Source organism: Cervus elaphus, chromosome 20 (genome assembly GCF_910594005.1).
Source record: "Cervus elaphus chromosome 20, mCerEla1.1, whole genome shotgun sequence".
In the NCBI taxonomy this organism is placed as follows: domain Eukaryota; kingdom Metazoa; phylum Chordata; class Mammalia; order Artiodactyla; family Cervidae; genus Cervus; species Cervus elaphus.
In genome coordinates this window covers 76,219,482-76,233,137 of record NC_057834.1, presented here as the reverse complement: position 1 = coordinate 76,233,137, position 13,656 = coordinate 76,219,482, and the positions used below count along the sequence as shown (strand labels likewise).

General features: G+C 41.3%; 1 protein-coding gene across 2 annotated transcripts in view; it reads left to right on the top strand.

Moving 5' to 3' along the window:
• The window catches only part of LRRC8C (leucine rich repeat containing 8 VRAC subunit C), an 87,088-nt gene that overhangs the window by 49,048 nt on the left and 24,384 nt on the right, over window positions 1-13,656 (top strand). For both annotated transcript variants that reach the window (XM_043878877.1, XM_043878876.1), the window contains one exon: window positions 1,668-1,809. In XM_043878877.1, coding sequence (XP_043734812.1) covers window positions 1,672-1,809 — 138 coding nt within the window. In that variant the 5' untranslated portion in view covers window positions 1,668-1,671. The remainder of the gene's footprint in view (window positions 1-1,667; window positions 1,810-13,656) is intronic.

The following is a 13,656-nucleotide window of genomic DNA, read 5'->3' as shown; positions in this document are numbered from 1 at the left end:
GTTATTTAGTTTGGGTGGCTTGCCTGAAACATATGTTTTGGAAACACACGTATGATAACATATAGGTTCTCCCTTCAAGAAGCTTGCAACCCAGTGGTGGTGAACAAAGTGGAATTAAGGAAGTTGTGTTTCAGTAAAATGAGGAAATTTTATCAAATGCTGCACAGATGTCAAGTGGGTAGGTCATAGGTAAAAGGAGCGCCAAGCGGTTGGATTTTCCGTGTTGTGTTAAGACAAATTACTGCTTAAGAAAAAGTCAGGTAAAGCAGTGAGATGGAATGGAACATATTATAATAATTTCCAAAGATAAACACTAGTGAACCCAAATAGGAGGCTTTCATTTTCTTTAGGCTGTTTATGGTACAGCCTTGAATTCATTATTAGGAAAGAGAAGATCCGGGAAACAAAAAGGCTTGGGAAAACAAGCACCAAATGTAGCCTTTCCCTGCCCTTTAATCAGACTACATAACAAGGGCAGCTGTAAAGAGCGAGATTATTGGATCCAAAGATGGCAAAAGAGAAACTGTTTTTTTGGCCCTCACTGGCCACCCTTTTTCCTTGCCGTGAGATAAGGAAAAAATATTCCTTCTCCCAGTAGCCAGATGATTAACTTGAAGTCTTAAATCATAATACAGGCAATGGGGTTAAGCCAAAAGATAGAACAGTGCAGGTGAAGGAAAGGATGTGTCTCTCTTTCCCAGAGCCTCAGTATACCCTATTCATCTTCTGTCATTCAGAGAGAGAGAGGCTGGGGCTTCCCTGGTGACGCAGTGGTTAAAAAAAAAAAATCCATCTGCAATGCAAGAGATAAAGGCTTAATACCTGGGTCAGGAAGATCCCCTGGAGGAGGAAATGGCAACCCACTCCAGCATTCTTGCCTGGGAAATCCCATGGACAGAAGAGCCTGGCAGGGCTAGGCTGCAGAAGAGTCAGACATGACTTAGCGACTAAACAACAACAAACAACAGATGTTTCCAGGGAAAATTGACTTCTCAGAGGATAAGTTTGAGGTTCACAGTGAAATTTAAAATGTTTAGGAAATAGAGGGGGAAAAAAATCGAGTCAAAAATCACAGGGACAAAAAAAAAAATAGGGAAAAAAAAAAAAGTTCTCCCCAACACCTCTTCCCCACATGAGATGATCCCATTTATAAGAAGATTAGTGGCAAAGTCGTTTGCCTTTCAGGACTTAGTAAATAATTAATACAAACCAATGCTGAGGTTTACACTTTAAAAATAGTTCAAAGCAAAAAAACCCAAGATGACAAGATAAATAGGAAAAACATTTTAAAGGATGGGCTGCGCTCTTTCTGGCATCTTCTGGCTCTTTCTGGCATATCTTTCTGACAGGGGAAAGGGAGAGACCAGGAAATAACAGGCAGCTTTGCTCTCTCTCTGGGCTTTGGCTTTGGCCCGTTGGAGCTAAAGGGCACTGCTGGTTGGACAGGAGTTAGTAGAGGTGCTTGCTGTTTCCATGTGGGGCTCCTTATTTCCTCAAGGGGTGGATTTCTCAATGACTTGTTAAAACCCTAAGGTACAGTGACAGCTCATGGACTAATTGAGACTACTGAATACGACAGGTTGGAGCAGAATTTTCAAATGCTGTGAACAATGCAGTATGTTGTGTGTAAAGACAAATGAATTCACCAGTCACCTCTCTTTTCTCAGAAACATGATTCCGGTGACAGAGTTTCGGCAGTTCTCTGAGCAGCAGCCTGCCTTCCGGGTGCTGAAGCCATGGTGGGATGTGTTTACCGATTACCTGTCCGTGGCCATGCTGATGATCGGTGTGTTCGGATGCACTTTGCAGGTAGGTCAAGAAAGAGGCAGAGCAAGACACCAAGCCCTCGAAACCTCTTAAAAAAGTATGTGATTTTTAACCATGTATACATTCATTGCTCTTTCTCTGTTTGCGTGTGGTGTTTATAATCATGGCAGGGAGCCTGAAGCCTAATTTCCTGAACTTTCCTAATAAGGTAAATAGGGTATTTGTAAGGTTTAGCTGAGTTCAAACAGCAGTTGAGTATAGTCAAGTAATATTTGATGTCATGAATATCAAAGGGAGTCCTTTATCTTCCAGAGTTGGCTTTACGGTAAAATACAGCATATATACGCACAGTGCCATTTACATTGTTAATATCAAGTTTTTTTCTTTATCTCTTATTTTCACTCCTAAGATTTTCTGAAAGAACTGACATTTTGATGAGATGTTTTCACACCCAGTGCTTTAGTTCTGAATTAAAATGTAACTGAATCATAATTTATTCTGTATACATACTGTACATTCATATGTTGAATCTAGATTTTTTTTTTTTTGGCATATCTATGTGTCAGGCACTATCCTTTGTGACCATAAGCAGTTCATTTCTAGGAGGAAACTAAACAAGCAGTCAGAACAGGTTGTGATAGAGGCTTCCAAAGAGCTCTGCCTGCAAAGCAGGGGAACCAGAGAAATGGTTGCAATATTAAAACTTAAGAGCCAGTCAGGAAGAGGGAGCTGGCAATAAAGAAAGTGCTAGGAAGAGGAAAGAAAGCTGCAAGTCATGGATGTGAGAAAAGGACACGACGCCTGTGGGAGACAGTCTGTAGGATGCCCTTTGGGTGTCTTCAGTGTGATAGTTGAAGCAGCGCCTGGGAATGGAGTCAGACCAGGAGGATGCGGTTGGTGAGGTAACGTCAGGAATGGCAGTAGAAAGTGAGAGTGATGGAAACTGAGGCGCCTCTGGAAGAGGCTGACGAGGGGCAGCCCTAAGGACAGGTGGAAACCAGGAGAGGGGAGAGGCTCAGGTGTGGTTAGGGAAGGCAGGTGGTTCAACTATCTCACAGGCTGAGGAGAGAAAAACAGCAACTAGGCCTTTAGAAACCTTAGTGCAGGTGGGTGGAAAACTGAATGGAAGTTAAAGGCTGTGGGGTAGATGGAACTTTCATGTGTTGATAGATCATCTGAGAGGAAAAGTCAGGAAAGAGGGAAGTAGCTAGAAGTGGTGCAGAGTAGAAATAAAGACCTTTTTGTTGTTAATTTTAATAATAGTATCTAGTGCTTCCTAGGATTTCCCAGGTGGGTGCAGTGGTGAAGAATCCACCTGCAATGTAGGAGACGCAGGTTCAGTCCCTGGGTCAGGAAGATTCCCTGGAGAAGGAAATGGCTACCCACTGAAGTATTCTCATCTGGGAAATCCCATGGACAAAGGAGCCTGGTGGGCTACAGACCACAGGGGCACAAAGAGTCGGACACGACTAAATGTCTGAGCACCGTGCTTCCTACGTGTCAGACACTCTTCTGAACACTTTACATATGTTTTAAATCATTTCATCCTCATACCAACCCTAGGATGTTCTATTATTATCCCCATTTATAGATGCAAAACTAAGGCACCAAGAGATTAGGAAAACTTCCAAGGTGACTGACGAAACCCTTGTTGAAATCCAAACAGTTTGGCCCCAAGTCCCTATCCTAATCCCTAACACCAGGCTGCATTTTATTTGCGGGCTGAAAATATTTCGCCCTCCTCCCCACACCAATAAATGATGCCAGTGAAAAACTAGAGTTTGAAAGAAAGGGCATAAATTCATTCATAAATAAAACAGATGGTTGTTGAAGAACCTACTGTGTGACAGGCAGCGTTGAACAGGCCAGGCATTGTCAATGCAGGAGATAAAAACAAGACAAATCTCCTAGCCTTATAAAATTTAAGTTCTATGGGGGAAAAAATAAGCAAAATCAATCAGTTATACACTGATTCACTGGAAAAGACCCTGATGCTGGAAAAGATTGAGGGTGAGAGGAGAAAGGGGCGACATAGGATGAGATGGTTGAATGGCATCACTGACTTAATGGACATGAGTTTGAGCAAACTCGTGGTGAAGGACAGGCAAGCCTGGCGTGCTGCAGTTCATGGGGTCACAAAGAGTCGGACACAACTGAGTGAGTGAACAGCAGCATCAGCATACATGTTTGAAAGTAATAAGAACAATGGAAAAGAAAATAAAGCACACAAGAATGGTAGGAAATCCCAGCAGCTGAGATTAGCACTTGAGGTTCTCAAACAGGGTGCCCTCATCAGGGAGGTGACTTGTGAAGAAGGAATTGAAGTCAGTGAGAGAGCAGCCTATCCAGATATCCGGGGAGGAGCCATCCTATCAGAGGGAATAGATGGAGCAAAAGACACAGTGAACAAAGCAGTCATAGTACCCTTCCCCTTCTACAGAAGAAATTGACATTTGGCTTTCTCAGCTTTCTATCTCAGTTTCCCTGGAGCCTGATACAGTAGAATGTTAATTGTGTTACTAGGCAACATTGCTTATGGCATCAATGGCTGCTGATTGGTCAACTACATCTGGGCTCCGGCAATGATAAAAATGCCCGGTAGGAAGACATAGATGGAATTTCTGTGATTCTGGTGACTCCTGTAACTGGGCATGTCCCTTGACACGTGGAATATCTATCTCCTAAGTTACAAGAGTTGTTGGCTCCTTGGGAACATAAGGCATCAAGTCAGAGTAAATCCAGAACCTGCATACTGTGGATCTCTCTTCCTTGCACCTGAGATGATCGGGGAGGAAAAACCTGGGGAGAGACTAGCTCTTGGGCAGCAGAGTGGACCACCACACAGATAGTTGTGAAGATTACCCCCCAAAGGGAAAGAGCCTGATGCTGCCTGGCTGGTAAGCTGTGACTCCAGTCCTGTTTCCAAGTGATTCTGGAACCAAGTGAGATCTGTTATAACACTCTAAGTTTGAATGTTGAGGTGACGTTACAGGCCTGAAGCAGGGGTGTTCCTCACACACTGAGGGAAAGGCCAGGAGGCCAGTGGGCGAGAGCAGAGTGAGGAGGAGAGTAATAGGAGATTGAGGCCTGAGAGGCAACAGCTGCCGGATCTTGGAGGGCCTGGAGGCCACTGGAAAGATGCTGTCCCTGCTCTGAGTGAGATGCTCTGTGTTTGGAGGGTTGTCATTATCTGACTTAGGTTTTGACAAGACCACTCTAGGTGCTGAGAATACAGTGTAGGGGGTAAGGATGGAAACGGGGATGACTGAGAAGGCTAGTGCAATAATCCAGGCATGACACAAATCAGATGGCTTGGACTAGGAGTGAGGCTGTGGTTCTGGATATATTTTGAATGAAAAAAAAAAAGAGAGTTGCTAGAAGATTGGATTGAATGAGATGAATGAGAGAAAAAGAAATCAAAAATTACTATAAGATTTTTAGGCCTGAGCCACTGGAAAAAGTTTTTTTTCGAGCATGTTAAGTTTGAAATATGTATACAATGGAATATTACTCAGCCATTAAAAAGAATTCATTTGAATCAGTTCTAATGAGATGGATGAAATTGGAGCCCGTTATACAGAGTGAAGTAAGCCAGAAAGATAAACACCAATACAGTATACTAATGCATATATATGGAATTTTAAAAGATGGTAATGATAACCGTATATGCAAAACAGAAAAAGAGACACAGATGTACAGAACAGACTTTTGGACTCTGTGGGAGAAGGCGAGGGTGGGATGTTCTGAGAGAATAGCATTGAAACAAGTATACTATCAAGGGTGAAACAGATCACCAGCCCAGGTTGGATGCATGAGACAAGTGCTCAGGGCTGGTGCACTGGGAAGACCCAGAGGGATGGGATGGGGAGGGAGGGGGGAGGGGGGATCAGGATGGGGAACACATGTAAATCCATGACTGATTCATGTCAGTGTATGGCAAAAACCACTACAATATTGTAAAGTAATTAGCCTCCAACTAATAAAAATAAATGAAAAAAATTAGTTTAAAATATGTTAAATGTCTAAGTGGAGAAGTAAGCAGTTGAATAGAAGACCCAGGAGTTGATGGTAAGAGAATGATCATCTTCAGGAGGAAGGAGGTGTTGGATCCAGAATCCAGGGGGGATTATCATTGATTTGAGTAGAGGGATCACCTTCTACAAGTACAAGAATTATGGCTACAGAGACATTTTTTGCAGGGAGAGGAAAGACACAATAAGATGGGAGTGTATGCCTTAGAGAGCTTCCACGAAGTAGAAAGTGACCCATCTGCTGAGAGATTGTGGGGGGAGGGAGGCAGCAAGATGCAGCAACAAGGTGGGTATGGATTGGGGTCCTCGAGGAGAAGGGCAGATTTTGGAATGGCAAGTTGGGGAAATAGCAGAAGGGGGGTAACATAGGTCTGTAGGAAGACTCTGCATCTGTCTTACTTTATCACTGTGCCACAGGGCCTGCTTATTAACAAGCGCAGGTGTTTCCCTTATTTACTTATTCCATCGTGGAAAAGGGAAACCACAAAGCATCTATAAGAACTAGTAGCTAACTTGGAACAAAATAAATGAAAATGGGAGTGTGTACCTATGACAGTGCCATGATGAACATCATTTAGGGAAATGGCTGCTGTGAGTTCAAGCGCAACTTTATCTCTTCCTGAGCCCTGGTCAGAACCATCTTCCCGGATCACAGTCCCCGTTGTGTCTCTCTGCTACACAGAAGCTTCCCACTTAGCACCCTGCCCAGCACATCAAGTACCTGCTCCTCAGATGGGTGACCCAACCTGGAGCCTTCACACACAGGCCTGTTTCATCCTTACCACCTTTAAGAATATGGATGCCAGTTGACTGGACATCAGAAGTACAATCTGAGATGTCAAGGTTCTAAAACATCTGACATACCCCAAAGGAAGATTGCATCAGAATGTGAAGGCTACAGAGCTCAGAATTCATATGGGGTAGACCATGGTTCAACAAAACCCCTAAGCATACTCAGTCTATCAGGTGCTGTGTGGTGTGCTAGAGACACTGAAAGACAATACAGTACAGCCCCTGCCCTCGGATTGCTAACTATCTACAGTCCGTAGGAATACAGAAGCAATGCCATTCAATGTGTAAGCACCTTGATGGTGGTAGACTTCAAGAGCATTAAATATGATGTCATCTCAGCTACTGGAAGTTAGGGACTTGAGGAGGTGAATTTGAGCAAATTCTCAAAGAATAAGTATATAAAACCAAAATATACATTTTTTGAAAAGAGGAATTAAAGGAAAAAATCAATATAAGCAGTAGATTTAGTGTGATTATTTCAGAAAGCCCTCATTGATGGGTCCTCATACCCTTTTCAGGGGCATCCTGCTCTGGGTGGGGCATTCCCACAGAATCCAGGATGCTAATAGCACTCCCATTGAGTGACACTGGTAAGGAGCCTGTGATAGAATCTGTATGCATTTTATTTAGCTCCTGTAAGGACCCTTGGGAGGTAGATCAGTCCCATTTTTCAGGTGAGCATTCTCATCTGAAAGGTTAGGTGATGTCCCAAAGCCAAGAGAGATGCAGCCAGGGTTCAGATCTCGGGTCTGTTCTCCACCATGTAACTTTCACTCCTGTGTACCCTGCTATGGGTGCGATATTATGGAATCATTACAGTTGCACATTGTAATGGCCAAATTTTGGCTTGTAAAATAGGATTTTAAGTATAAAAATAAATGCAAGATGACTGAAAGAGAAAATAGAAAGTTATAACAAGATTGGTTTTTTCTGATTTACAGCTTAGGTTCTCTAAAAGATTATTCACTGTACACCTACTATTAACAAATAATAACTTCTAACCTGTAGTGAACATTCAAGAGGCAAGAAATACAATATAAATTACTAAAGAAAGTAAAACCACCCAGTATTTGTATTGCAAATGAAAGTAATGTTCCCGAGGGGGAGAATTTAAGCTCTTATTTTAGCTCTGCTGTGATAATCCTGTTAAATGACTGATAACTTCATAAACAAAAGGTTCTCTTTGAAGCTCAAAATCCTTTCCCACTTCTAAGGGGCTCTTACAATAATCACAATATGTTGTTATGCCTTGATTTTCCCTTTGTGCAATAAAAGTGCAGTCATTCATTCTGATCATGTTTATAAAACAAGATAACTCTTGGGATTTGAAAACACAGCAAAGCAAAATCTCAGTAGGGTTAGAAGAGTACTCATTGGTGGTAAAATAGGTTTCCAGCAGCTTTTTTTACTATTTTATAAATAGCCTCTTCCAATAGCGAACAATAGTTCATTATCTCTTTTTTTTTTTTTGATCATTATACACTTACCCTTTTACTTTATTTTTTAAATTAATTTATTTTTTTAATTGGAGGATAATTGCTTTACAGTGTTGTGTTGATGACTGCCATGCAACAATGTGAATCAGTCATAATTTTATATATATATATATATATATATATATCTCCTCTCCCTCATGAGCCTCCCCCCACCCCACCCCCATCCCACCCTTCTGGGTCGTCTCAGAGCACCAGGCTGGGCTCCCTATGTTATATAGCAGCTTCCCACTAGCTATCCATCTTACACATGGTAATGTATGTAATTATCTCTTTATTCCAAAAGAGATGGTGTGCATATAGGTTTAACACTATGCAGCTTTGAAAATACTGGAGAAAGGAGGAAGATACTGCCTTGTCAATGGTGTGTTGATTCTTGCCTCGCAATGTGAAGGGATCAGAATCAACATTTGTCTTACTCATCTGACAAATATTTATTCATTTCTGAGCAAGTGACTATTTTTCAAGGCTGCCATGGACTAAGAGCACGCATAAAGAGCATTCCTTAGATTTTATCAGTCCACATAACAAACAAATATAAACTCATTGTAAACCAGGAGACTGTATGTATCCTATTTCTGTACAGCCACACACCCTCAAGGACCAATAGCATAAACACCCAACCTAGTGCTATAAACAATACTATTCAAATACTCACATTCAATAAAATAGACGAAATCCTGAAAGGTCAACACGCTGCTTCCTGGAAAAATAAGGTTGCTTTAGATCTCTGCTCCATGACTCCAGGTTATCTTATTATGACCAAATCCAAAACAGCCCATGGTCAAGCTGTTACCAAATATAGAGTTAACAGTTAGAAACCAGCAACAGGAACTGGAAGACAAGCCCCCTGGAAACCCTAGGGGACTGCTCTGTGACTGCTACACAGGAAAGACATTTCCTGCTTTCTGAATTAGAGGGGGAAAAAGCCAAGAGAATGATTTCAATAACTTGAAATCACCTACAAAAAAAATCCTTATAGACTAAGCCAATGGCCAGGAGCAAACTGTCCAGCAGAGTCACACTGGAGAAGAGTTTGGGACATCAGAGCTTGCTGGTTGGAGTTGATCCTCACTTTAATTTTTGCTTCATACTCAACTGCTTCTCTGATTTAGACATCAGCATCAACTCCATGGCAAATGGCCTTCAACTGAAAATACAGGCAATTCACTGGAAAGCACAGGTGGTAAAAATTAGTGATTTCAGAGTAGTTCATTTTTTAAAAAAATGTATTTGGCTGTGCCGGGGCTTAGTTGCAGCACATGGGCTCTTGGTTACTATGTGTGTGATGTTTTGTTGCAGCATGCAAACTGGGATTGAACCCAGGCCCCCTGCATTGGGAGCTTGGAATCTTAACCACTGGACCACCAGGGAAGTCTCCAGAATAGTTCATTTTGTTTACACACCCTGAATCCTTGCTTCTGCCTCTCTCCCCTAACCCTTTGTCCTATACTACCCAGGATCTCTAGTAGATTTTTCCTTTGCCAAATCTGAATTTACAGATGGAGACTCAGAAATTCTTACTTAGATTAGCCTATTGTTTAAGGTGAAATTCAGAATCCTAATGTAACAGTAGATAGTACCAGTGGGTAGGCTTAAAATGAAGACCTCATCTAAGATATGTTTTATAAAGTTTCTGTGTACCCACAACATGTCACCATTCTACTTCACTCTTTGGGGAATATAAAACAAAAATCATTTGATGGTGAAAATAATTTTAAAGAACAACCTTTCTCATCTCATCATGGTGGTGGGTGCTGTGAGAGAAACACTATTTCACAATCCCTGTTACATCTCGTAACAAAAGTATGCCTTAGTTAGGATTTCCTTGTTATGATGGTTTATTCAAACTGATACTTTTTCTTCCCTAGAACTTTATTTCTTGTCATCTATCACCTTGACAACTTAATGTGCAGTGAATTCCTGACCACAAGAATAATATATGAGTGCCTTTCACCTCGTTCTCTTGGGTTTAACATAGGACATGAACCTAAATGCTTCTCTTAGACCATCTAATGCCGCCCAATACCACTCTGAATGGGGAGCATTTCCTTTTATTTCACTATTATGGATTGTTGTGACTTTGTTGCCTATTGATTGTTTAATAATACATCTTTCCCTCAGATAACAAAGCACTGACAAGAGTATTGAATTTTTTCATCTGTGAAGCAACTGAGATTTGCTTATATTTAGTCTCTTGTTAGGACTTCCCTAGTGGCTCGGTTGGTAAAGAATCTGCGTGCAATACAGGAGACCCGGGTTCAGTCCTAGTCTCTTGTGGATCCTTAGTTGTAAATCACCAAAATCTGTGTTTAAAAATCTCTATTAAGCAGGTTTGTCACGAGATGGAGGGAGATAACCTTGTATTTCTAATCGGGACGTTTGATTTGGAGACCCGCCTCGATCCTCTCATCCTGTCTGGCAAGCAGATTCACTCCTCCTCCTCTTCCCTCACTTGGTCCCTCCCCAAGAACCCCCTTTCCATTTCCCTGAGAAGACTGATCACGTCTGGATCTTCTCGGCTTACACAGGGTCTCTGTGCTGAGGATTAGGCTAACACTTGGCACTACATTTTAATTGCAAGGCTTGTAAGTTCCTACATTATATCTGGAATCTTATATTTAACATAATGTGTGCTGTTCTTTTGTCCCCATGCTGCTGTTTTTCTTTGTAAACTCCTGCATTTTTGTTATTTTTATTTTGCAGTTCCTATTGTTTTGGAACATCTGGCCTTCCTATAGTTTTTTTAAAATCTGGTATTATTGTTTTGTATTTACTTTACGAAATAAAACACTCCCAACTAGAAAGATACATATCAACTGAAAGATTTAACAAAGTATAAGATCCCACTCACAGTGGCAATGAAAGCTATTAAGTATCTAGGAATTAAGCTAATCAAGAATACACAAGAACTTCATTAATAGATTTTAAATGCCTCATAAATGACTATTTGAATAAATAGACAGACATTGTGTCTTTGGATGGCACAAACTTGACATTGCAAAGATGTTCAGTCCTCAAAAATTAGTTTATAAATTCAAAGCAATATTAAGAATATTCTAGTTATTTTTGAGAAACTTGGTGAACATATATCACAATTTATATGAAGAGTGCTCACTTGTGGTGGTGAGGGGAATAGAATGGTGTAAGTTGATAAAAGGAAAGAAAAGAGAGGAGGAAGAGGAGATGGAGAGGGAGGGACTTTGCAGGAACTGATAAAATACTGTGCTTGGAGGAACATGGAAAGTTCAGCCCTCTGCCCCTGAGGGTTCCCTTGCCCACCACATACGCAACAAATATAAACTTGACTATATAAAGTACACTTCACTATATAAACTAATTTCTTCAGATTTCCTTTATAGAATATGGGTCAGAAGCTCCACCTAATTCTCATTCCTTTCCCAATTGTAAATTTCTAAATCTCTGTGCAAATATTCTATTTACAAGCAGGAAATTTCCTAACTCTAAATTTCACAAGTGGGTACATCATTAACTCTTAAGATTTAGCATCCCATTGTTTCCAAAAGCAAAACTCTAGCTGAAAGAACTATCTCTAATTGTTGGGAATAGATAGAAACCTTGTGAGACCAGGCCTCACCTGTAAGGTTCATTCATGTGTCCCCGGAAGGAGAGACAGTAGTGGTCCTGGATAAGTAAGTACTCACCAGAGTTCATTCTGTGGAATGACAGGATGAGTGAGGGAGAATGGATGAGACATTTTTGCCATGTGCTAATGTACAGTGAGCATTTGTAAGCTAAGTCGCTTCAGTCGTGTCTGACTCTTCATGACCCCATGGACCATAGCCTGCCAGACTGCTCTGTCCATGGGATTCTCCAGGCAAGAATACTGGAGTGGATTGCCATTTCATTCCCCAGGGGATCTTCCTGATGCGGGGATCGAACCCATGTCTGTGATGTCTCCTGCATTGGCAGGCAGGTTCTTTACCACTGGTGCCACCCTAACAGCCTTGAAAAGGGACTGAGACCTTTGAATTACAGAGATAACTGTGCTTATTTCTGGGTATTTTACACCATAACTTAAGAGATTGTGACCAGTAGAAAAAAGAGACCAAAAACCTGTACGAGACCTACTTGAAGGTACACATAGCCTAAAGCTGAGAAAATTGATGGGATCATGAGAAAAGATAGCAGGTGCTCAAAGGGCTGCCATGTGGAAAGTGTAAATGGTCTAAACTGATTTCATGCATCCTAGGACACCAAATAGAACCAACAACAGAAGTTTTAGAAGGAAGATTTTGGCTCAGTACAAACCCAATTTTCAAAAAGTTAAGCTCTTTCTGAAACTACCATGTTCAGTTGTGAGTTTCCCGTTACTGGAGATGCACTTGCAGAGAGTGAATGGCCTGGTGGAAGGGAGCCTACAGGGACAATCCGTGTGTCGAGAACTTTGGGCATTTGTCCTTTACATACGATTAAGCTCTAGGCAGTGAGTTGAGGCAGTGATAAAAATGAAAAGGCCCTACCAAAAAAATATCAACGGATACTTTTAAAATACAATGTCAGGTGTATTTTAAGTGCTTTGTGAAAAAGCAGTGCAAGGAGGGAGAGAGACAGGGGCCCTGCTTTAAATAAGGTGGTCAAGGAAGTCCTCTCTGAAAAAGTAACATTGGAGCAATACCAAAGGAGCTGAGATGGGGAGGCATGGGGGTATCCAGATGAGGAACTTTCCCGGCAAAGGAAACACGAGAGGCCGGTGTGGCAGGTACGGGGGTGGCACAGGCGAGCATGGTGCCTTCCACTGTTTCCTTGCTAGGATCCCCCGTGTGTGGCTTGACATCAGTATTGACCTAAGTGGAGCTTACCACAGATGCCAGGCACGTGAGATTTAAGCTTCAGACTTATCAGAGTTAAGACAAAGAATTTAATCCTGTAGTGTGTAAAATCTGGGACCTTATGCCCTACCAAAGCAATTAGTATTACCTCTTTGTTGACAACTAATCACAGTGTATAGAAGAAAATATTAACATATCTCATTGTCCTTTCAAGACTTCAAGTTGCTCAAAGGCAGGATCTGTGTCTGGTACATCTTTGTACCCACTTTTGTGTCTTAGACCTAACACAAGAAATGTGTGTTAGTGAATGCATCAATGTACTTCAGCAGCTCTAAGAATTTATTAACTGTCTTAGTAAAAGCAATTGTACAAACTCTTCATTTAAAACTGGGTCATAAACTGATGGAGGAAAGCTTTGTGTGGTATAATTAATGAGAGGTGATAAAAATCAGATCTCCCCTGCAAAAAAGTAGAAAAAGCAGCCAGTAGCAAGTGATCTTCTTTAGGAGTATCAGAGATTAAACAGCCCTCTGCAGAACTTGATAGGAATGCAAGGAGCATCCTCTCTCCAACAATTATCATAAACCCAGTGCCGGAGAAGGGAGACACGCCCTTAAGCTTGAGCAATAAACTAGAAAGAAAAAAATCCTTTGAGGATGTACTGCAAAAATGTGCTAAAAATAGATCAACAACTCCTGATTTGTATGTTATGTGTCCTCACGTGTTAGAAAACTACAACCAAAATTGTGTAAAAAAAAATCATGCTTTTATGTCAAAGAG